Source organism: Vicugna pacos, chromosome 19 (genome assembly GCF_048564905.1).
Source record: "Vicugna pacos chromosome 19, VicPac4, whole genome shotgun sequence".
Lineage (NCBI taxonomy): Eukaryota > Metazoa > Chordata > Mammalia > Artiodactyla > Camelidae > Vicugna > Vicugna pacos.
In genome coordinates, this window is record NC_133005.1 from 32,481,704 (window position 1) to 32,505,021 (window position 23,318).

Below are 23,318 nucleotides of genomic sequence, written 5' to 3' on the forward strand. Positions count from 1 at the left end.
TGTTAATAATAACAATAATAGATTTTAAACATATATATTAAATCCTTACTCTGTGCCAGGCATTTTCATAAGCACTGAACATGACCTGTATCAATGAATCTACTGATAATCCTGTAAGGCAGGTATTACTGGAGTGGTTCTCAATGGAGGAGGGGGTGGGATTTCTACCATCCAAGGGATATCCGGCAATATCTAGAGACATCCTTGGTCATCATAACTGGATTTGCTACTGGCATCTAGTGGGTAGATGCTGCTAAAAATCCTACAATGCACGGGACACACACACCACTCAACAAAGAATCATCTAGCTGTAAATATCAACAGTGCTGAGGCTGAGAAATTCTGTGTTACTGTTAGCCCCATTTTAGAGATGGGAGAACTGCAGCCCATAGAGGTTAATTTGCCCAGGTTCACAGAGCTATCATATCGTAAGTTCTCAGTGAAGACGAGTTCCTATTCCCTGACATTCCCTCACTGGATGTAGGGAGAGGAGCTTTCTGAGAGAAACCAGCCTGCTGGCATTAGTCTTGGCAATGCATGTCTCGTGGAGGCTCAGGCATTACATGTTGCAGGATCCAACCCCACCTGCTTCTAAAGAATGAAAAGGAGACTTGGCCGTGAAAATGATTCTCAAGATGGGTCAACCAGATGGCCTATTGGGCCACCTGCAAAAGGTATTTAAGGTAATAAAATGGAAAGGGGGAGTGAGAATTGCTCTTCCACAAATATTTAGTGAGCACCTACTATGTGCCAACACTAAGTGCTGGGGATAGTGTAGGGAACAAAACAAAAATGGCTCCTGTGGATTGCTCAATCTGGTGGAGGGGACAGAAAAGCAAATTTAAAATGGGTTACAATAATTGAAATAGATGCTGTGAAGGAAGCAAGTGAGGTGCTGTGATAAGTAAACTTAGGGAGGCTTTCTTTAGATAGGGGGGTCAAAGAGGACTTCCTGAAAGGTGACATGTGAGCTTAAGACGTGAAGGATGAGAAGTCAGCCATGGGAAGAGAGGGGAGAAGAAGCAAGTACCCGGAAAGACTAGCAGGGCAGGTGATGAGGGTCCAAGGAGGGAAAGAGGTGGATATTTTCAAGTCATCAAAAGGATGTCATTGTGACTGGAACACAGAGGACAGAGGGGAGAGGAGGGGCAGAAATTCAGGACCTAAGAGGTCAGCAGGGTCCATTCCACACTGGGCTTTGTAGGACTATGTCGTTTGTGTGCACAACACTCAGAACAGGTGTGATGCAAAATAAGCCCCAGGCTATGAGGGCAAGACAAGTGAGCAGACCTGGGGGGTGGGAGGGATTGTAAGTACCTAGATGTACTTCTGGCCTCTCTTCTACTCCCCCACCCACCTCCCTAAACCCAGCACTTCTGCTGAAACAAGATTCCGAGATGCCAGGACCCAGGACCCAAAACACACGAGTCTGTGTGTATGTGTGAGTACGTGTGTGTAGAATAATGACAATGATCAAATAATCAAATGATACTGGGAAAATCTTCAGCTCCGAGGTGATTCACAGCCCTGGGGAACCAACACACCTAGCTCTTTGCTGAGAAAGCTGCATTAATAATTAGTCACCTGGGTAGCGGCAGCCCACTTATGCCTAATCACTGCACTGCTGAACAGCAGCGGGAGGGGCTGGTGCTCCAGAGCTGTATTAGCTTTGCTGAGCAGGTTAACAAATCCAGTACCAAGCTCTGTTTACAGAAGCCCAGAATTCTGAAGTAGGGAGAGCAGGGAATGGCAGGAAGTTGGGGAGGCAGGCAGGCAGAGGAGGAGGGAAGAAAACAGACACCAAGGGAGTACTCTGTGCCAGCTGCTATGTGAAGCTTCACTGTACACCCACTATCTTGTTTAATCCTTCCAAAAACCCACATGGAGGGGTACCATGTGCCTAAGACAAATACGGCCCTGATGTGGGGAGGTAATGCTAAAACAGGGAAACTTGCTGGAACTCTCCCAAAATAGTGAGCATCCAGAGTGGGGCAAAGACATTGGAAACTCAGGGACCCACTGACTGTGTAAAGGGGATAATGTTTCTGAAACTATCAAATGGATCCATCTATTTTGCATCCCCATGAATCACGATGCTCTGTGTCCCTTCACCCCACCACCTTACTCCCTGTTGAATCAATGACATTTATTACCTTAAGAGGAGTGCAGACACCACCTGAAATAAAGAAGTCATAGTCTGGCTTTGAGTCTGTCTAGAGAGAGTTGTCTTAAAACCTAGCCACAGGGAAAAAAATATAGAGTTTCTTAATTCCAGAGGCTTCCTTTTACATATCAAGGGCAAAGTCTAAATTTGGAGTTTATAAGCAATCATGAGACGGAATTCAGGAAAAGAGGTCAGAAAAGTGCCCACCCCTCTAGAAGAAGGTGATCCCTGCCAGGCCTGGTGGTGGACCCAAGGAAGGAGGGAGACTTGGAAGGAATGTGAATAGGAGAAAGACTTGACTGGGTCTCAGGGACCCAGTGCCCCTACCTCCCTCAGCCCAAAATGAGAAGGTGAGAAAATAGCAACCCAAGTAGGTAAGGGGATAAGGATGGATCAGAGGGAGTTTTGCTTTGCTGAAGCTCTAAGAGGAAACTGTGACTTGGGATACCTCCATGCCCATGTGGAGCAGCTAAGATGGTAGAGAAAGCTGGTGTATGTCCATCAAGATTTAGTCACAGGATTGAAGCCTCTCCAAGTGCTATGGGAATGAGATATTTCATACTGGAAAGAGAACTCGCACTGAGGTGGGAGGACTTGGGGAAGGGAAGGGAATGAGAGGACAAGGAAAACAGCCACTATTGTGTCTGCTGGAAGCACTGGCTCTAGTGGGCATATCAAAGCTTACAGGGAAATCCAAGAAGCCATTCCTGTCTGTCAAAAAAGACTACAAATGGGAACCTCACTGTGGAGGAGTGGTGGCCAAGGAGATGGAGAAAAGAAGACAGACTAAAGAGATGCTTGGAGGTGGGCCCAGGAGAGAAGTAATGGGAAGGAGAGGAGCCATGGAGGACCCCAGATTTCTGGCTTGAGCACCTGAGTGGACTGAGTGCAATCTACCAAGATGAGGATGACAGAGAGACTGGAGCAGGACCAGGATGAGATGAGTGAGGTACTGCCTCGGGCACCAAATACAAGGGTGTGCCAAAAAACTCAGTAATCAAGATTAATAATGTTCTAGTGAAATATTTTTTAATCAAAATGAATGCCAAAAAAAATCCATGATGAACAAGATCAGTATTACTGATTTCTCCTTTTGCCTCAGGCTCAGCTTGGCACTATTACTGATCCCGTCTGGATTCTGATTTTGTTCATTGTGGATTTTTTTTCATTCATTCCTTCTTTTAAAATATTGCATTAAATATTATTTGATAGCCATTTTTTTTGATGCCCCCTTAAATGTTGTGCCTGGCACAAAGGCCTCAGTCACCTCACCCTAGTCCCAGCTCTGAGAAGTAGGACTAAGAAGAGGAGGTAAACTAAAGATTCCATCTTGGATAGATGCAAGGATTAAATGAGATGGCAGATGCTAAGGGCCAGGGCCAGAGCAAGTCTTCCATCCCTGTTATAGTGGATTTTATGGGTACCTGGCTCGAATCCACCAGGACTTACCATTTCAGGGCATGCCAGCTGCAAACACCTGCATTTCCTGCTTAAGGACTGTCTTGGACATCAAGTGAAATAGGCCAGAAGCACTGGGTAATTAACACCCCTGCAGCAGCTCTCAACCAATGATCCACAGAAGTCAATGTATAAATACCCCAACTCCTTCACCCTCCAGTGGGGTAATTTTGAGGTGTATATGATACATCATTTCCAGAGTCCACAGGTTAAGGTTAAACTCCATCATTCACAATGTAAATGGCTTGATAATACATCTCCAAGCTCTGTCCTTTCCCCATCTCACTTCCCTACTCTCCTTAGGTATTTCCCAGGATCACCTCCCAAATAAACTTCATGTACTCAAATCCTTGTCTTAGGACCTGTTTCTAGGACAGACAAATCAAGATCTATGGGTGTCCTTCCTTTCTTCCCTACCCTCTTCTCTGTGGAAATATGGAATATTCTGCACACACTTGGAAATCTGAGCATGCCCTTAAAGAGAGACCCCTGACTCCTACACTCTCCCGGGAGGGAAGTCAGTAGTCGGGTAATTGCCAGCCAGTGCTGGGAGGCCTGGATCTGAAATCGGCTCTGCTGTGTTTCTGTAATCTCTGCACCTTGAGTGGAAAAATAATTGGCAGATACCTTTCCTGGCCATTAATTCTTCACAGCCAACACTGAGCCCTTGAGGCAAAAACTGATTGTCTGCTGTTACTGCCAGCCTGGTCCTGAATCCAGAACAGGAAACATGAGTCTCCCCTCACTCTCTTCACAGCCAACCACCCCTCTTACCTAGTGCTCTCCCACCCATCCCCAGAGCCCAGGAGGAGGCAGAGAAGGCTGTTGGTGCAGATTGAAGATGAGAAACGGCCCGCAATCCAGAGGGATGAAGGGGTTGAGGGCCGTGTGTCAAAATTCCTGGAAGGTAGAGACTTTATTTATGCTTTCTTTTTAGAAAAAAATGTTTCAGCATCCACACTTCTCCTTATGATCTCCATTAACACTTGCAACAGCGATGCGGTGCATATGATTATTATACCCATTTTACAGGTGAAGAGGCTCAAAGAAGTGTCTTAGCTTAGGTGACAAACAGTATCTCCTTGACCGAATTTTAATCAGACTCCTCTGCATTCTCTTCCCAGCTAGGGCCTGATTTTGGAGCCCTAGCTCATTTCTGCTAATATATACAGTTTTTGCAAGAATCTTGCTAAGTTGATTTAGCCAGAGTCCCCCACCCTTGGTATCTGATCACACTCAATATTTGATCAGGTTCCTCATCTCTACTGTCCCCCAGGTGATGACTAATCATCCTGGCCTGCCTTCAGCAAGAATCCTGTTAGGTTGGTTTAACCAGAATTGCCCCTTACTCCTGATGTTTCTTTCCTCTCAGTAATTTTCAATCCACCAACCCCCCAACGCCCTGCTCTTTGGCTATAAATTACCTGTTTTCTTTACTATATTTGCAGTTGAGCTCAAGCTCTCCTATCACAAAACCCCATTGCAGTAGTCCCTACACTTATCTCAATTTTCACTGGGAGTTGAGTTCACCTTTCCATTTTTTAACAAGGAACATGAATAATTTTTAAAGACAGTTCATGGAGAGAATAAGCCAATTTGGACCCAGGTCTGTTAGACTCCAAAAGCTATTCTCTTCTCTATGTCGTATGTTGTTTTTCTTCCTTCAGTAAACATTTCCTACTATGTACCAGGTCCTATGCTGAGCCTAAAGGAGGACACAGATGAGTAGGAAACATTGCTTCCCTCAAAGAGGGAGAAATAAAATCCTCCCCATTCTGCCCATCCTCTACCCCAGGGGTCAGTGCTTGTTTTTAAATATTTACATATAGCCTATGGGGGCTTGAGACTTACAAGGGCAGACTGGGGAAAGTGCAACAGAGACCATCTGGCCCACAAAGGCAGAGTATACACTGCCTCATCCTTTACAGAAAACATTTGTTGACATCTGGTCTACCAGGCCATGCACTGAAGATGCATCATCTGAGTTACTTCTTGACTCAACTCTAGGAGCCTCATCCTACTATTATGTCCATTTCACAGTGCTAACTAAAAATCGGCACTTGCCATCTGCCTCTACAAGGATTGGATCACATTAGCACTTGCCATCTAACTCTGCTTGGATTAAATCATGAGCCACTACAGTCGCTGACCTCCAACACACCCTGCAAGGAGTTCAGGATGGAGGTCAGGAATGAGGCACTCTGTGCTCTGAGAAAACTGGCTGAACAGGCCTTCAGACAGTTAGATATTTTCAGAAGATTTTATGAGCCCAAATTCTTGCATCTCCTCCTATCTAGAAAAACACTCAATTCATCAATAGTGACAACTGCTACTTGTGACTGGCAGCCAGTGTGTGCTTGATTGCACATACAACACCCCCTTCACTGAAATCACATATAATACTGAGTTCTCCCATGCCTCCTCGGAACAGTTTCTCAGAGCTTTCTGAGATGCTGTCTCCCAGGCTATAGTCCTCATTTTGCCCCAAATAAAACTTAACCCACAACTCTCACGTTGTGTGATTTTATTTCAGTCGACAATAGATAAGGAGTGAGACTCAGAGGCATGACATGAATTGGCACACTGTGAGAAAGGTGAAAACTTGGATAATTCCAAAGCTCTCCACCCTTTCTTCCCAGGAGTCCCTTCAAGTCACATTCAAAATATTGGTGGCCAAAGTTTTGAAACACTGACATTCACTCTTGAAACAGCCTATAACCCCTACCAGGAGTGGGCCACAAGGCCAGTCCCTTGGCTCCAGCCTTCCCTCCCTCCAGACACCTGCCAGGCTGGTATTAGAGCTGAAGTCTGCTTGGTCTCACACTTTGTATCATGCTTTTCTCCAGCACGTATCAAAAGGCCTTTCATGGGAGGAGGGCATAGCTCAGTGGTAGAGTGCATGCTTAGCATGCATGAGGTCCTAGGTTCAATCCCCAGTACCTCTGTTAAACAAACAAACAAACAAACCTAATTATGTCCTCCAAAAAAATAAAAATAATTTTTTAAAACAAAGCAAAAGGTTTTTCACATGATAAACATGTATTCATGTACTAATCCAAAATCTGAGGCCCCGAATAATTATTTCTGTTGGTTTTATTATTGACCCTTTATGGGAAGAGCACAGCGACAACCACTGGGGTTGGCATGTCAAGGAAGAGCTGATGAAGGCAGGGAAGATGATGGGGACAGGGACAGCTGGAGTGTTCTGCACAACAAACGTGTCCAAAGGTCAGTTCACGAGAAGCCATACATCTCTCCATTCTTATTAGGGGAAAATGCCATGAAAACAGAATTGCAAGGGGAGGTGAGTTGACATGCCCGTGGCAGATCTGAGCTAGCTGCTTCGTCTTCTCAACATTCACATCTACGGGCAAAGTCAGATTGCTGGGAACACTTGCCTCAGGGCTCTCTGCCCCAGGGCTTGCTTTCTGGCTGTGGGAGACACTCAGCCATTTGGGCAACCTGGGACCGGTAGGGAGTGAATGCTCCTGGAAGCAGCCTCCTCCAACACAGCTGGCCAGTTGATGTACAGATACCCCAGCTTCCCCTCAGTTGGGAGGAGGCCATTCTCTTCGCTGGTCTGAGATGTGTTTTGCACTGACTCCCAGAGTCCCCAGGGGAATGAAGCCCCAGTTGTCCAGCATGTCATCAGCCCAGAATGTACCCTTTACTGCCTTTCTTCCCTTCCTTGTTCCATATCCTTTTTTCTCCCAGCAGTGTTTCCTAAGATCACCTCCCAAATAAACAATCCGCACTTGTATCTTGTCTTAGGGCCTGCTTCCAGAGGAATCCAAACCCAGACAAGAACCAAGAACTCCACAAGCCATCTCATCTGAACTCCTCCACAGCCCTGGGAGCTGAGATCGCCCCATTTTTCAGAGGTGGAGACTGAAGAACTCAGAGAGGATAAGCAATCAGAACTCCAACCTGTCAGGGATTAGCAAAGTCCAGAGTGCTCAAAAAAGGCCAAGCATCTTGACCACAGCTTGCAACTGTCTCACACCCAGCTGAGGCCCAACCTTACAGCTCATTCTGCTCATTCACACCCAGCTGAGGCCCAACCTTACAGCTCATTCTGCTCTCACCTCCCAAGTAGCCATTCTCTGGGAATCCTCCATCAGTGAAGACAGCTAGAATTGGACCGGAGGCTGCTTTTAGAGTCGGCCTGTCATAAAAGATGAAAAATCAACAGCTCTTAGCTTGCAGCAAGTCCATAAAAATGATCTCAAGGGGGAGGGTACAGCTCAGTGGTAGAGCACACGTTTAGCATGCACAAGGTCCTGGGTTCAATTCCCAGTACCTCCATTTTAAAAAGAGAGAGAGAGAGATCTCCATAGCTACATAGGTCAGGGAGTAGCATGGATGAAATTTGCATTTACTAAATAATAATAACCAATACTTACTTAGTGCCTACTACATGCTAGGCGCTGTTACAAATGCTTTAGAATATAACTTTAAAAAATTCTCACTCTTTGTGACAGGTGCTAGTCCTTTCTTTATTTTACAGTCAAGGAAACTGAGGTTAAGAGGTTAAGAAATTTGCCCAAGGTTACACCCCTAGCAGATGATAGAGCTGGAAACAGAACCCAAGCAATCTGGCTCCCAAGACTTGCTTTTAATTCTTGTTAAAAGATAACATTATAAAGAGTTTATTTGAGCAAAAATGGATTCAAATCAGGCAGCAACAAACCAGAAGGAGTTAGGAACACTACATCACAGGGTGATGGGAAAATTACATAGAGAAGGTGCTGAAGCAAAGAAAGGATACAGCTTAAAGCCAAGTTAGCTGTGATTGGTTATCCTTAGGTTTCCATTTCTTAACCTGCAGGCATCTACATCCTTCGGTTTTGGTTTGCTTACACAGGCCACCAAAACATTAGAGGCGCTTCGGCATAACAGATCCCTCCTTTAATTGATAAAACACTCTCTTTTCCATACTCGGCCTGTAGCAGAAAGCGAGGTTCTCCCAGTGGACTATCAAAACGAGACACTGCAGGAGACAGTACCCCTTTCAGGCCTGGAGGTCCATCTTTCATTTTTGGCTGGATGAGTCGGGTAATGGGAGGTTTAACCCTAGGCTCTCTGGAAACAGCAGATGGTTCAAAGCACTCGATGGTATGGTCTTGCTGGGTGTGGTTTTTATTTAAATGATTTTTATTGATTATAATTTATATACAGTAAAATTCATCTATTTTAAGCATCCACTTCAATGAGTTTTGTTAAACGTACACTTTGTGTACACACTGCCACAATCATGACACGGAACATTTTGCTCACTCCTGCCCCTCTGCTGTCAATCCTCCCCTCCAAACACCAGCCCCCACAACCACTAATCTGTTTTCTGCCCCTTTAGTTCTGTCTTTTCTAGAACGCCATATAAGTGAACTCACACAGCATGGAGATTTCTGAGTCAGGCTCCTTCTACATAGTATAATGCATTCATCACATTGTTCCTTTTTATTGATGAGTAATACTCTATTTTGCAAATCTGTCACCTTTTGTTTATCCATTTACCTGCTGATAGACATTTGGGCTGTTTGCAGTTTGGGGCTACTATCGATAGAGCTGCTTTGAACATTTCTGGTTTTTGCAAAGATTTTCATTCACTTACTTTCACTACCAAGTAATGCATGAAAACACTCTTCCCCTTATCAAAATAATAGACAAGTAGGGTCAAAAGCAAGACTCCCTTGCACTTTGCACTGGCAATGTTTCACACTTTTAACGTCCACACTAATCCCCCTGGGAATCTTGTTCAAATGCCTGTTATGATTTAGTAGGTCTGGGGTGGAGCCTGAGACCCTGCGTGTCTGACAAGCTCTCAGGAGATGCTGATGGGGAGTGGTCCACAGACTACACTTTGAGTAGTAAAGTCCCAGGCCAGGAGTTCCCAAAGCATCTGCTTTACATTCATGCAGGAGGATGTAAAACATGCAGATTCCTAGGCCCTGCCCCACACGACTCCAAGCCTGAGGGATAGAGCCTGCAAAGATGTGTGCTGAAATCGTCCTCGCCAATGTCTGAGGACCACTGCTTTGGGACTACAATTTTTGGAGAGCCTGACTGGGTCTGTCTTGACCTAGGAAAGTCCCTGGACCATGCAAAATGCCTTAATAAAGACTTACTTCCCCTCCCTCTCCTAGGAGTTGGGTTTCTGTGCCCTGGACACACCCCTGGATGCTCTCCTGCATGTGGCGGTTCCACTCAGCTTCTCTGCCCTATGATGTTAGACGGCCACCATGTGATGCAGCTTTTGCTGCCAGGATAAGGGCTGTGGTGGTAAGAATGAGCGCTTAAGGCATTCAGGAATATGCTTCTGCTTAAATTTGTCCAAATAATGGCATGTGGAACTAATGATAGGTAAAATGTCTGCAAGCCGCAGCTCAGTGTCAGGTGGAAGGACAGAAACCCACATGCACCAGCCTCGGGGAACATCTGCAAGAGGACCCAGCATCGCCTCTCATGGGACTCTGACAGGTGTGGAGCCCACAGCACTCGCTGAAGTCTGCTGTGGGTTCTGGACTAACTCTTTTCAGATTTCCTCCATGGCCTCATGCTTTTCACCCAACACGTGGCCAGCTGGGATCTTCCTCATCAGCACTTCTGCCTCCCGGCTGCCCTAGGGACTGGAGTGATGATTCTGAGTCACCTGCCCATGAGCACTGGATTTCCGTTCTGTTGCCTAGCCTACCTCCATACCCAAGACAAACACTGCCACAGTGGGCTATTCCAGGAGATTCTCAAACCCCGTTTGGCTCCACGCAGCAGGAGAGGTAGGGCTGAGTAAGGAATCAGACAGCAACCACAGCTCTTATGTGGCCCAGAGAGCAGCATGGCTGCAGCAGCAATGGGCAGGTCCAGACAAGCCCAGGGGAGCTAGCTCAGTCTGAGGGCCACACCTGAAGAGGGCCACAAGTGAGTCTACACACAGGAGCAGTTACAGCCAAAATGATGAGCGGACTTGAAAGCAGTCCCCAGGAAAGACTGGGAAAGCTGTGGACATTTCACCAAGAGAGGACATGAATAAGGAGAGGGTCTGAGTGCTGCCTCCAAACACCTGAAAGACCTATGTGTGTAGGAAACAGGTGAGGTTACTGAACTGCCTCAGGGGCACGACCAGAAGCAGTAGGCAGACAATTCAAGGCAGAAATTTTTTACTTTTTCTGAAGAATTTAATCACAGTGCAGGATGTCCAAGAATGGACTCAGACTTGGATTCCTGGTTAGGCAGTGAACTCTCCATCGGGGCGGGGAGGTGTTCAGGTAAGGGCCAGAAAACCTCTGGGTGAGTAAGGGCTTGACAATTAGAAGATTTGGATTCATAGACCTTCAAAGACCAACTAGCACCGAGCTTCACTGAGGCATGGATGAGGCAGCAAGGTGGGGGGGATTTATCTTCCATTGTAATAACAAAAAGCCACCAGATGGCGACAGAGCCACATCTTCCCAGCCAGGGAGCAATTAGCCTACAGAAACCTAATTGGAAACAAATAAACTGATTCAAATTGACATTCATGGTCAAAAACTGTAAGTCCCCAGTAGACCTTTAGTCCCTAGCATGACCCAGAGGGCCCCAGGTTAAGTAAGTTATAATTTTCTTAGAGATTTTTTTTTCACTTTCCACTGAAATACAACATACATACAGCAAAGTGCACAAATCGTAAGCATACAGCTTAACGAATTCTTACAAACAGGGCACAGCTATGTAACCAGCATCCAGCTCAAGAAACAAAATATGACCGGAACTCCAGAAGTTTTGTCTCTAGTCACTCCCCCGGCCCCCTAGTCCTGAATTCTAATACCATAGCCCAGCTTTGCTTGCTTTTTGGTTTTACATACGTGAAATCATTCACCAGGATTCATTTGTGTCTTTCTTGGAGGGCTACAGTGTTGTGAGAGCTATTGACGGTGCTGTGGATGGCTGTGGTTCCTCCTTGTTGCTGTGTAGTACACTGTGGTGTAAATAAACCACAGCTGATTTGTCCATTGTCCTGTTGATGGCATCTGAGTGGTTTCGTTTGGGGGCTAATGCACATCACGCCGCTATGAATTTCTAGCACTTTCCCTACGGAGAGCGTATGTACACAGTTCTGTTGGGTGTGGAGTAGTTAGGTCATGGGGGAAACACTAGCAGCTTTCATCCTTAGTAGACACTATCACTCACTTTTCCAAAGTGACTTTATTAATTTGCACTCCTACTGTCAATGTATGAGAACTCGGGTGACTCCTTAGCACCCCAGCATTCTCCCCCTGTCTAGAAGAGACTCGGTTGAGGAAATGTGAGATCTTGATGAACATCTCTGCACATGTCTTGACCCTCCGAGGGGTCGGAGGTGAGTGTCTGGGTGGGTGAGCACAAGCCAGGAGGAGGAAGATTCCATCCCGCCAGCGTGTCTTCATGAGCTCCTCGGCACACCGCTATCCGCTCAGTGGAAAGCCTCACTTCCCAGTCTCAGAACAATTACGAGCACTGAGCACTTACTGTGGGCCTGGCATATTCCTTGGTGCTTGGGGTACAACAGTGAAGAGACAGAATATATGCCACAGGATGAAAGTTTAATAAAGAAAAAGAAAACAGGGTAAGAAAGTATAGAGTGCAGGGAAGAATGCTGTTTTAAAGTGGGTGATTACAGTAAGCTGTCACCTCACACCTGTCAGAATGGCTATGATCAAAAAGTGAGGATATGGAGGGAGGCGGCGTGTGGGAAGGAACCCTGGTGCACTGTTAGTGAGAGTGTAAACTGGTGCAGCCACTATAGAAAACAATACTAAGGTTCTTCAAAAAATTAAAAATTAGTTACTATAGATCTAGCATTTCCACTTCTGGGTTTATAGCATATCCAAAAGAAATGAAAGCCTTATCTCAGAGAGATATCTCTGGTCCCATGTTCATGCAGCATTATTCATAGTAGCCAAGACATGGAAACAACTAAAGTGTCCATCAACAGAAGAATGGGTAAGGAAAATGTGGGGTGTGATTGTGTGTATGGAATATTACTCAAGCACAAAAAAGAAGGAAATGTGACTTATGCTACAACACAAATGGACCTTGAAGGCATTATACTAAATGAAATAAATCAGACAGAGAAAGACAAATACTGTATGTTCTTACATATATGGACTCTAAAAAAGTAAAGTTCATAGAAATAGAGTAGAATTTGGTTGCCAGGGGCTGAGGGGGTGGGGTGCAGGAACTGGGAGAAGTAGGCCCAAGGGTACAAGCTCCCAGCTATAAGATGAATAAGTTCTGGGGATCTGATGTATATACGGTGACTATAATTAATTATTACCAATACTGTATTAACAACTTGAAAGTTTTTAAGAGAGTGGATCCTAAATGTTATCACCAAACACACAAAAATAGTAATTATATGAGGGGATGGAGGTATTAACTAATCTTATTGTGGCAATCATTTCACAATATATATGTGTATCAAACCATCACACTGTAGACTTCAAACTTACATGTGTGATATGTCAATACTATTCCAATAAATCTGGGAAAAAATAAAATAAATAAAATTAAAAGTGGTTAGAGGGGTGATAAGGTGACTTGAAACAGAAACCAGAAGTGAGGGAACAAACCATTGGAAAAGAAAGCTCCAGATATAGGGAGACATTCAGTGCAAAGGCCCTGTGGTAGGTGGGTGCTTGGCACATTCAAGGCACAGTAAGAAGCAGATGGGAGGAGGAAGGGTAAGGAACACTGGGAAAGGGTTAGAAGGGACATGATTAGGTAGGACCCACACCGACTGATGCTCAAAGACAACCCAACCCTTAAACAAATATATATTCATATACAGGGTTGGGCTTGGGAGTTTGGGGTGGTGGTTGTTCATAAACATGGCACCATGCATATATTAAAACTGGTCTTTCTTATTTAACAACATACCATAGACATCTTTACAAGTACTTAACGTGGATCTGGAGTAGGCAAACTTTTTCTGTGAAGAACCAGCTAGTAAATATTTTAGGCTTTGTGGGCAGTCTCTGTGGCAGCTATTTGATACTGCTATCATGGCTTAAGTTCAGACAATAGGTAAGTAAGTGGGTGTGGCTGTGCTCCAATAGCATTTTATTTACAAAACTTGTGGCAGGCCCTGTTTGGCCTGGAGCCATAATCTGCTGCATACATTTCACTCCAGACACCTGAGTTGCCTTGTTTTCCCAAAATCCATTCAAAATGACAGCCTCTGGAATGATCAATTTTTCAGACATAAGAAAGCAAAACCCATCAGAATCCAGCTGACAACACTTCAAATCACTTGGTGCTTGGGAAATACTTTTGGTTTCCAGCTAACATATGTAAAAATAGCCATTGAATTGAAAACTGCAACTGTGTGCTGCTCTAGACTGTGTTTTACAACCTGGGTAATTATGGATTTGAAGTTATTAATTCTCTTCTGGATCAGACTGAGGCTACTCTGTCTCTCTTGCTGACAGAGGGAGCAAGAGCTGTATGCTGCAGTTACCCGCACAACTTTCAAATGAGCAGTGATCTTTATCTGCCACTGTGTCTAAAGACACTTCAGACATTGCCACAGCATCTAAAGAAATGAGCTCCCATGCTGTCCATCCATTATTTCTCCTTTGAGTTGTTCTTCCGAAATACCAAGAGGTGCGTGAGATCATCGGCAAGATTCCACAGAAGGCTGATGGCCCAACACTCCCTTCACCAATGATATTTAAGACTGTTTCCACTTTTGCTATTCAAAATTTTTAAAGAGTAACCATTTTAAGAGTAACTGAGAGAGGTGAGAGAGAGTGGAGGGCGGTGTCAGCTGCATTTTTCCTCTCTGGGCAAATTATCAGCAAGGAGAGAGGAGGCAACATCCCACTCCAGATATGCATCTTTAATAAGTACCACCTACTTACCTTCCCACAAGGGACGTTCAGTCCCACCAGTGCTACGTGAGCAGCATTTCCAGGTTCACCTCTTACCAACAGTGAATTTTAACAAACTTTATTTAACAAACAAATTGGATGAGTGGGGGGGGGAGTTATCCCACTGTTAATTCTCCTTACCTAATTACTATATTGCACACACAAAAAAATTTAAGTATCTACCTATATATTTTATTTACCTAACTTTAAGCACAGACAGTATAGCCTCTACCACTAAATGTCAGTTATCAGCACTACCCCCAGTCACGACAACCTACAGACCTCCAAACTTTGCCAAATGTCCCCTGGAGAGCAAAACCACTCCCCTTCCAACCAAAAGCTGCAAAACATCAAGGCTGCCCTGCTCCTGACGAGCTGGAATATGCGGTAATACCTAAACAGCCAGTATGATCTCAGTGTTATCCCCTTCCTCCCCGCTTGTGTGACATCACGCTCACTGGCTCTCTTTCCCACCTCCCCAGTCACCCTTTCCCAGTCTCCTTCCTGTCTTTAAGTTTTAGAAGACTCCAGGGTCTTCTGCTCTCCACTTACATTGACTCCTCTGGAGTTTTCAGCTAGTTCTCCGGCTCTAAATGGCATCTCTAGTGGTAAACTCCCATGACGTGCGTTTCTGCCACATAGATAAGGAGCCTTCCCAACCAAAGGGGTAAGGGATCGGGTTGGGACAAGGGACCCTCCCTAAGAGGGAGAAAATGAGCGTACCTCTGTGGGAGGGCTGCCAGGTCTTGCTCAACTTTCTTGGACCAGAAGACTTGGCCCGGTTCCCTTTGTCAGTACCTACAGCGAGCGTAGGGCTGCCAGGTACACCTCAATCTACAGGTGACTCCAGATGCCAGTGCTCCAAGAAAGACCTCTGTAAGGAGAGGTGGACATTCAGGGAGGCCGTGAAAGTGAGACCACGACGAGGGCTGTGAGACAACGAGGGATAGAAGCCAGGAAGGCAGTGCGCTCCCGGCCGGGTCTTCAAGACCTGGGAGCGCAAACCTCGGATTCTCTGGAAATGGGCGACTAACCAAGTTCGAGAGCGCCTTCCCCACCAGGTTGAAGCGTGAGCCGAGCGATCTGTGGATAAAATTCGCAGCCAAATTTTCAAGGAGCCAATCAGACCACGGAGGCCTATTATGACAACCTGGAGAACCAATGAACACAGGGATTCTCCTAGCCGGCCTCCCGACCGGCAGTCCCTGACAGAACCCGCAGAGGAACAGTTTCTTTTTTAAGGTACAAATTAGAAAACTAGTCCTCGGCTGGACAACGGGAAACGACGTTTACAAATCTGGGTGGAGAAAATTCGGTAAGCGGGCAGAATCGCACTCGCCTGGAACTTGGCGGGCAGCAGACCTGCAAATCGCCGTCTAGCCTCGCGCTCCAGCGCGGGAGGGTGCGTGCTGCGCGCTGACGTCATGCGCCGGGCCCCGCCCCTGGCCGCCCGCCCTTATAGCGTAGCCCAGGCGCGCGCGCACCATTGTGTGGCTGGACTCGGCCGCCGCTGCGGTGTGAGGCGCGTGTCCCGGCTGTAGCCGTCCCCGCACCCGCACCGCGGCTTCTGCCTTGCGGTCCGCCGTTCGACAGCCAGCCCTCGGGCCCCTCGCCCGCCACGGACATGCCGCGCGTCTACATAGGACGCCTGAGCTACAACGTCCGGGAGAAGGACATCCAGCGCTTTTTCAGTGGCTACGGCCGCCTTCTCGAAATAGACCTTAAAAATGGGTGAGTCGGACCTAGGCGCCCGCGTCCGCCCGCAGCGCCCTGGACCTGCGGCGGCAGGGCCCGTCGGAGGGAGGAGACGGCCAAGGCCGCGGCGCCGCGTGGCAGGGCCGCCAAAATGGCGGCGGCGCGGGGCCACGGGAGCGCGCGGGGGACGGGGCCGCGGGAGCGTGCGCGCCCCCGGCCTAACGACGCCCGCCGGCCTCCCGCCCTCGCACCGCCCCCAGGTACGGCTTCGTGGAGTTCGAGGACTCCCGCGACGCCGACGACGCCGTTTACGAGCTGAACGGCAAGGAGCTCTGCGGCGAGCGCGTGATCGTGGAGCACGCCCGCGGCCCGCGCCGCGATCGCGACGGCTACAGCTACGGAAGCCGCAGTGAGTCCCACCCCCGCGCGCTCCGCGTCCTTGGGACCCCGGGGGGTGGGTGCAGGCTTAGGATGGGCGGGGTGGGGCCTCCCCGCCGGGCAGGCGCGGTGGCAGGGCTCGTTTGACTCGGGTGTCCCCGGGGCCTGCTGCCTTCACGCCTGCCCGGGGAAGACATGGGACGCCGGAGCGCGGGGATTGGGTTGTGGGTTTTGCCTAGCCAGGGTTTGGGTGTTTGGGGCCGGGGGGTTGCTAAGTTGGGAGGGGGTGGCTTGTGCTGGGCCCCTGTCAGCACTGGCGTGGGCTCTGCCTACGAAGGAAGTGAGGGATGGCTGTATTTGTTGTATCCTCCTTGCTTACCTGTCAGTGCATTAGCTAGAAGTGTGAATAGCTTAGCGTAAAGTTTGGGACAGGCTGGGGGTGGGGTGGGGGCGGGGGAAGGGGTGGGGTTTTAAGCATAGGTCTTAGAGTTATTAAAATTGGCAGGGGCCAAAGAAAATACTGTTTTGAAGTAACGTGGTATTATACCACAAAGTAGATTTAAATGAGCTTTATGCTGTATTTGAACTAGTTGGGGCATGTTATTGGGAGGAGGTGGGGGGATTTTTGGTTATGTTAAATGTTTGATGTTGAAATTGTTGCATGTTGAATTCCAACTTTTTAACAAGTCCTTGATGTTTCAATTTGAAAGTGACCAATGGGGCTGAGGCTGTGTCCACTGAGGCTAAGATGACTGCCTTTCCTGATTGGCCTTGGCTTTTCCATACATTGTGTGACCCTTGCCCTATGACCCTTTGGCTGACCTTACCGGAAGCCATGACGACAGCAGCCTTTTGCCATTAGACGCAGGGTGATGGTGAGGATTCCAAGGGTTAGACAAAACTGGTTAATCTGAACTAGGTGACTGTTACCTTGCGTGTTTTGTGGCCAAACCACCACCAAAAACCTCACACTGTGATGTAAGTACTTAGTGTAACTAGTAAACATTTTTGTAAAATGTAGAAATGCATGTAATCAGTTAAGTTTTATATTTTACAATGTTCTGTAAAATAAAACTTAGCGAGGTAAATTGAATAAAGGAGCAGTCACTCTCTAACAGATTGTAGGAGAAGTTTAGTTGGATTTAGTTTATTTGACTTGCCCTTAATTTAATTTATGGCAAATCACAACTGTATCGAAGGTTTAGCAGTATAATAGCAAAGTCCTACTCCAGTAAATGAAAGTTGATATGTTTGTACTAACTTTCAAAAACATTATGCATCGCTATCATTACAAAGCATCTAATTGTTCTCTTCATGTGATAAAGGTGGTGGAGGTGGATACAGCAGTCGGAGAACCTCTGGCAGAGACAAATATGGACCACCTGTACGCACAGAGTTCAGACTTATTGTAGAAAATCTTTCTAGTCGTTGCAGTTGGCAAGATTTAAAGGTACATATTATAATTTGAGATTAAAATGGCATGACTAATGTTTAAAAAGTAGACTATTTAATTGCTCTTTTATCTCTGAGAATCAAATATAGCACATAGATTTTTTTTCTTTACATACCTGGGTCTGACCAGTCTTGATGTTTTTAGGATTTCATGAGACAAGCTGGTGAGGTAACCTATGCGGATGCTCACAAAGAACGCACAAACGAAGGCGTCATTGAGTTTCGCTCCTACTCTGACATGAAGCGTGCTTTGGATAAGCTGGATGGTACAGAAATCAATGGGAGAAATATTAGACTCATTGAAGATAAACCACGAACAAGCCATAGGCGGTCTTACTCTGGAAGCAGATCAAGGTAACTTGTTTAAGGATATGGAGAGGGGAGGAAAGAGTATTTTCCATGAACAGGAAGATTCAAACAGCAGTATTTCAATTGTTGCTTAATTGAAATTAGGTCAGCTCTTAGTTTCCTTTTCGTTGTGCATCACTGGGTTCTTTTTCAGATGTTTTGACAGTGGATTTAATTTGTAGTGAGCAATTAAACATTCACATCAAGATGTCTTGACATGAAGGTTTATCATGTTTTTTGTTGTAGGTCACGATCTAGAAGAAGGTCACGGAGTAGGAGTCGCAGGAGCAGCCGCAGTAGATCTCGAAGTATCTCAAAAAGTCGCTCCCGGTAAATGTGTCACTGTTTTTCTGAATAACATACTTTACAGAATACTCTTATGTTCTGGCAAGGTATTTAAAAAAATCTGGCTTTTCTTGTCTAGATCCAGGTCTCGGAGCAAAGGTCGATCACGTTCTCGTTCAAAAGGCAGGAAATCTAGATCAAAAAGCAAATCTAAGCCCAAGTCTGATCGGGGCTCCCGTTCGCGCTCTCGAAGCAGGTCGAAGGATGAGTATGAGAAATCTCGAAGCAGGTCTCGTTCTCGGTCTCGTTCCCCTAAAGAAAATGGAAAAGGTGATATAAAGTCAAAATCTAGATCAAGGAGCCAATCTCGTTCCAATTCACCCCTACCTGCTCCACCCTCAAAAGCCCGTTCTGTGTCCCCTCCACCAAAAAGAGCTTCAAGATCCCGTTCTAGATCTCATTCAAAGTCAAGGTCACGATCCAGATCGAGTTCCAGAGATTAACCCAGAACTCTACGTTCTTTGCACACTATTACGGAGAACACTTTCCTACTTGCTTAGGCAGTTACTCTTCCATGTTTGTACTTGGCCTCTTCTGCAAGAGGAATCTCCTGAAAACAGGGGCACACAAAAATTTGATTTGTGGCCAAATTTAATGAAAAAGATGAGGTTCTAAAGAAATAACATGAAGTCAAAGATCCTCTCCCTTCTTTGTAGAATTACGATAACTTTGATTTTGTAGCTTTTGAGCTAAAATAACTTTTGTAAAGATTAAAGCTCATTTAGATTTTTTTTTTAAAGTATTTCAGCAGGATCTGCTGCAGGGGTTGTGTTGTTATATTTGTTTGCTTTTAAATTAACCGTTTCAAGCTTTGAATACTTAAGGCTTTAGAGGGAGAACCCAATTTTCAATTATGTTGGCTTTTTATAAAGCTTGAGTTATGTAAGATTTCAATAAAAATTTGCTACCAAGATGATTGCCTTACTGAAAAGATCATTCTTAAATTCCTTTAAATACTGATAATCTATTAGTGGAAACAGTGTAAATTCTACTTAGTATAAAACAAGGCAAGCCTTAGACCAGCAATAAATTATTCAATTTGGATAACATTATTTTGTGCTGTTAATCACATCTGCCAAAGTTATACTGGCCCCTTTAACAGGTTAAGTCAAAAATAAAAGATTTTGTAGTCAATCTGTTATACAGCTTTGCCTAAATAGAGTTTAAATAATAAAACCTTATTCAAACTTGAATTTGATTGAACTCTTTAAGGAATAGTTCCTAATACTTGGATCTCATCTAGCCTGGTAATCCCACTTTCTGGAAGTGGTCCCTGTAGTTAGTGTTGTGTTAGAGTGTAGTTCCATGGTCTCATGTTTGTTACATAAAAATTGTAGTAGCTTTTCTTTGATCAGAAATTTAGTATATTCGAAATGGAAAAGGAAATGCTTCATTTTCTGTTGGAAGATCCTAAATATTTAACAGGCACTTAACAGATCACTTGGTAAATCAGTTGCTGATTAAAGTAAAATTCCACCTAACCGCCTAATCTTTGTAGTTAGTGGGGTTGTATGATAATTGGTTAGATCATCCTTGTAAGCTTTACAATGTGTGGTTGGCTTGGAAAAAATTTAAGTGGGTATACCCTAAATTTTTTGTACTTTATCATGAAGTATAATGAATACTGTGGAAACCAAGTTATAATATAGCAAATTTGTAGGAGTTACTGGGTTGCCAATCAGTCCATACATCTGCAAGCCTAATTAGTTGAAATTGCAGTTTGAGAAATTAACAACTTTATATATCTTTGTTCAGATTTTTAAAATAAGGTAGTTTCATGTAAAAACATTCATTAACTTCAGTGTGAGATGAAGATGTAGGTTATTTGGCTCAGCTTTAACATCTTCCTAGGAGCTGTCACTTTATATAAGGTGTCAAGGGCTAGGTTGTGCCAGGGCATGGTGGCATATTGCCACTGTGTCTCAGATGTGGCTATAGAAAGCATAATCTCGAATTGGTTTGTAGGTTCACATAATCCAGAAGGCAAACTTAATAAAGTGAGACTGCTTTTTTAAAAAAAAAAAAGGTCATGAAGATCTAGGTGTCAAAATGACAGTGTAACAGAATATTTGCTAATGAGTAAGAAGACTTGTTTTTAAGAAATTCTGGGGCTTCCTGTTATGAAATTTCAGAGCCTAATCATAGGACCATAGTGCACCGAAAGGTTGATACATCTTCCATGACCTTATTTTCTTCTATACTTAGTCTGGTTTGGGGTTTGGTTTTCTTTTTTTTTTTTTTTAAGGGTATTCATGAGAAGTAAGAGGGGCTTTTTTCTCAATATAAACTTAAGATTTTGAGAGAAGAACTGGTGTTTGCAATTACAGTTCATTATTTTGCCTGTTCGAAAGAACAGAAGTTACAACTCTTACACAAAGAGGCAAGCCTCCACTTGCTGCCTTTCAAAATGCGTTTAAAGACAAGTAACAAGAATTGGTTTTGACCGAAGTTCTCTTGTTTGCAGGGAAAGAAGAAAAGCTTTTAAAACCGTAGCCTTTTAAAATGAAGGGGTTGGGGTATTACAGTGTGAAACTGGGCTTTCTAGAAGCACGCAGCATCCTTCAGCTGGGCTTTCATGTGTTAGGATCACCTCACTTGGTAATAGTCAGGTTTGTCCGCATTGTCAGCTGGCCCCTAGGTGGGTAATAATATAGGTAAATTCCTGTACCCATAAAATTTTAATAGCAAAAACCAACTTATTAAAAATCTAGTTTCTATTCCACACTTGTGGACCTACATTGGACATGCTAAACCACTATATTTCTAACACTGGCCCATCTGAGAATGGAGTTGACTGATAAAATTGTTCAGTTCCTTGCTAACTTAGAGTGAGTCTCTGCAACTTGCCACATGTTCATCTGTGGCTAGATGGAGTACAAAGCTGATGGCAAATCGGAAGTGAATGATGCTTTGATCCCTCCCTCCCCTTTTTTTTTTTTTCACATGATAGTGTTGACATGCCATAATGCCTTTATGGCCAGTTCGAGTCCTTCCTGCTCCTGTGACGTCCTTCCTGCTCCTGTGACTTAACATCCCCCTCTGTGTTGCAATCTTTTCTCTTGATAACTTCTTTTTCCCACCTTGTTAACATATTTTATGCTTTATTGCCTCAATAAAATGTTAACTGAGGGAAAGGCTTGTTTTGAATTTATTGTGTATTCCCACTTAGTGCCAAATATTTGGCAAATGGTTTTTTTCAATTGGAATTGCCATTGGCAAGTCATTCTTGAATATGAGAAAAGGTCTTGTTTTTAGCTCCTCAGAATCATGGGTTTAAGATCAACATAGTAAGATGTTTACCTTTCAGAAAGCATTGTTTTCTGATTTCATCCAGTTTTTGTGATTGTACCCAATTTGTCTTGTGGAATTGGAATGTTTTATTCTCTTAAGTTCTGATTTGATTGTAGTTACAAGAGTAATACATGCTTGGAATAATTATCTCTCCTTTAGAGTCCATTTTACTGAGGTAGCTGCTATTAACCCAGTCTGCCCAGACTTCTCTACTCATAGAGCTTGTGCCCTTCAATAAGCTACTCACACCATGAGTAGTGTTCTGCAACTTGTTTTTATTTAAAATACGCTGGTACAGAGATCTACTTTAAATTGTGGACAGGTATAGAATGGTTAAGTGCCAACTTACTTTTATTAAAGAAGTAACCTTTTGGTTGGTGTAATAACCGTGAATGAAAATATTCACTCAAAATGGAAATATGTATTTTTATATAATTTAGCACCTAGTTCACGCTAAATTTTGAGCTGAGACAGCAAACATCTTGAAAAAGAACGCACGGTATATGCGTCTATTCACTAAAAAGGTGAGTAGATAGAATTGTGTAACTGGTCTTCTAGAGCTATTTAGGTGGTTTAAATTTGTCTTAGAGCAGCTCCACAGATTGGCTATTGGGATAGTACTTAATAAAAGTGATTAACTTTTTACACTTTTTGAACAGAAAGGGATCATGATTCAAAAATCAGAAGGTAGATACAAAAGGGCAATACCATACAACAAATTCCACCTTTGACCCCTTGGAGGAAGCCAGGATTACTAGTTTCTTACACATCCTCGAGGTAGAAATATAGAAAAATCTGTTTCCCAGGTAGTTTGATCACAGCTTACTTGCACTTTACAAAGTCAAGTGATAAGCCTCACTAAGAAACTTATTAGTTTTAAATTTATTTTCTAACTTCTATATGTTTGCACCCATTTTTGAGATAACTAAGGAAGTTACGGTATTAACATGGTTCAGTTCGTAACAGCCCTAAAGTGTTAAAACAATGCCTACTTCAGATACTCAATTCTTCAAAGTATGAATGAGCAGGCTGCTTTTATAGTTATTTCAATAAAATTTCAAACTTAGGAGAAGCTTGCAGTATAGTACAAAAAAGTTTATACCTTTTGCCATCCACCAATGGTATTGTTTGATATATAATTTTTTCCCCTGAGTCCTCTGAAAAGTTAGAGACATCTTGCTGTTTTATCCCTGAAAACTTGTGTATTTCCAAGAACATTCTCATAACTATATATGTCTACTTATCAAAAACATGACATTGACATTGATTTAATCTTGTCTCATCCATTGTCCATATTTATATTT

The 23,318-nt window shown here is 44.4% G+C and overlaps 2 protein-coding genes across 18 annotated transcripts in view; one reads left to right on the forward strand and one right to left on the reverse strand.

Annotated features, from left to right (window-relative positions):
* PTPRT (protein tyrosine phosphatase receptor type T) overlaps nucleotides 1–15,903 on the reverse strand; it is a 1,148,549-nt gene extending 1,132,646 nt beyond the window's left edge. For 15 of the 17 annotated variants that reach the window (XR_012061742.1, XM_072944247.1, XM_072944245.1 and 12 more), the window contains exons 1-2: nucleotides 15,058–15,074; nucleotides 7,708–7,787 (exon numbers count right to left, since the gene is read on the reverse strand). Coding sequence is in view for 14 of the 17 variants with exons in the window: in XM_072944247.1 (XP_072800348.1) it covers nucleotides 7,708–7,787; nucleotides 15,058–15,059 (82 nt within the window). In the remaining 3 variants the exon portion in view is untranslated. Of the gene's footprint in view, nucleotides 1–7,707; nucleotides 7,788–15,057; nucleotides 15,075–15,228; nucleotides 15,380–15,539 lie in introns of those variants that run through there. The other 2 variants (XM_072944255.1, XM_072944253.1) reach the window with 2 other exon arrangements.
* Nucleotides 15,904–15,984: 81 nt separating this feature from the next.
* SRSF6 (serine and arginine rich splicing factor 6) lies at nucleotides 15,985–19,916 on the forward strand. Its single transcript, XM_031687804.2, has 6 exons — nucleotides 15,985–16,236; nucleotides 16,461–16,609; nucleotides 17,904–18,028; nucleotides 18,176–18,384; nucleotides 18,625–18,708; nucleotides 18,803–19,916. The coding sequence occupies exons 1-6, from the start codon at nucleotides 16,130–16,132 to the stop codon at nucleotides 19,164–19,166; spliced, it is 1,038 nt and encodes a 345-aa protein (XP_031543664.1). The 5' UTR covers nucleotides 15,985–16,129; the 3' UTR covers nucleotides 19,167–19,916.
* The last annotated feature ends 3,402 nt before the right edge of the window (nucleotides 19,917–23,318 follow it).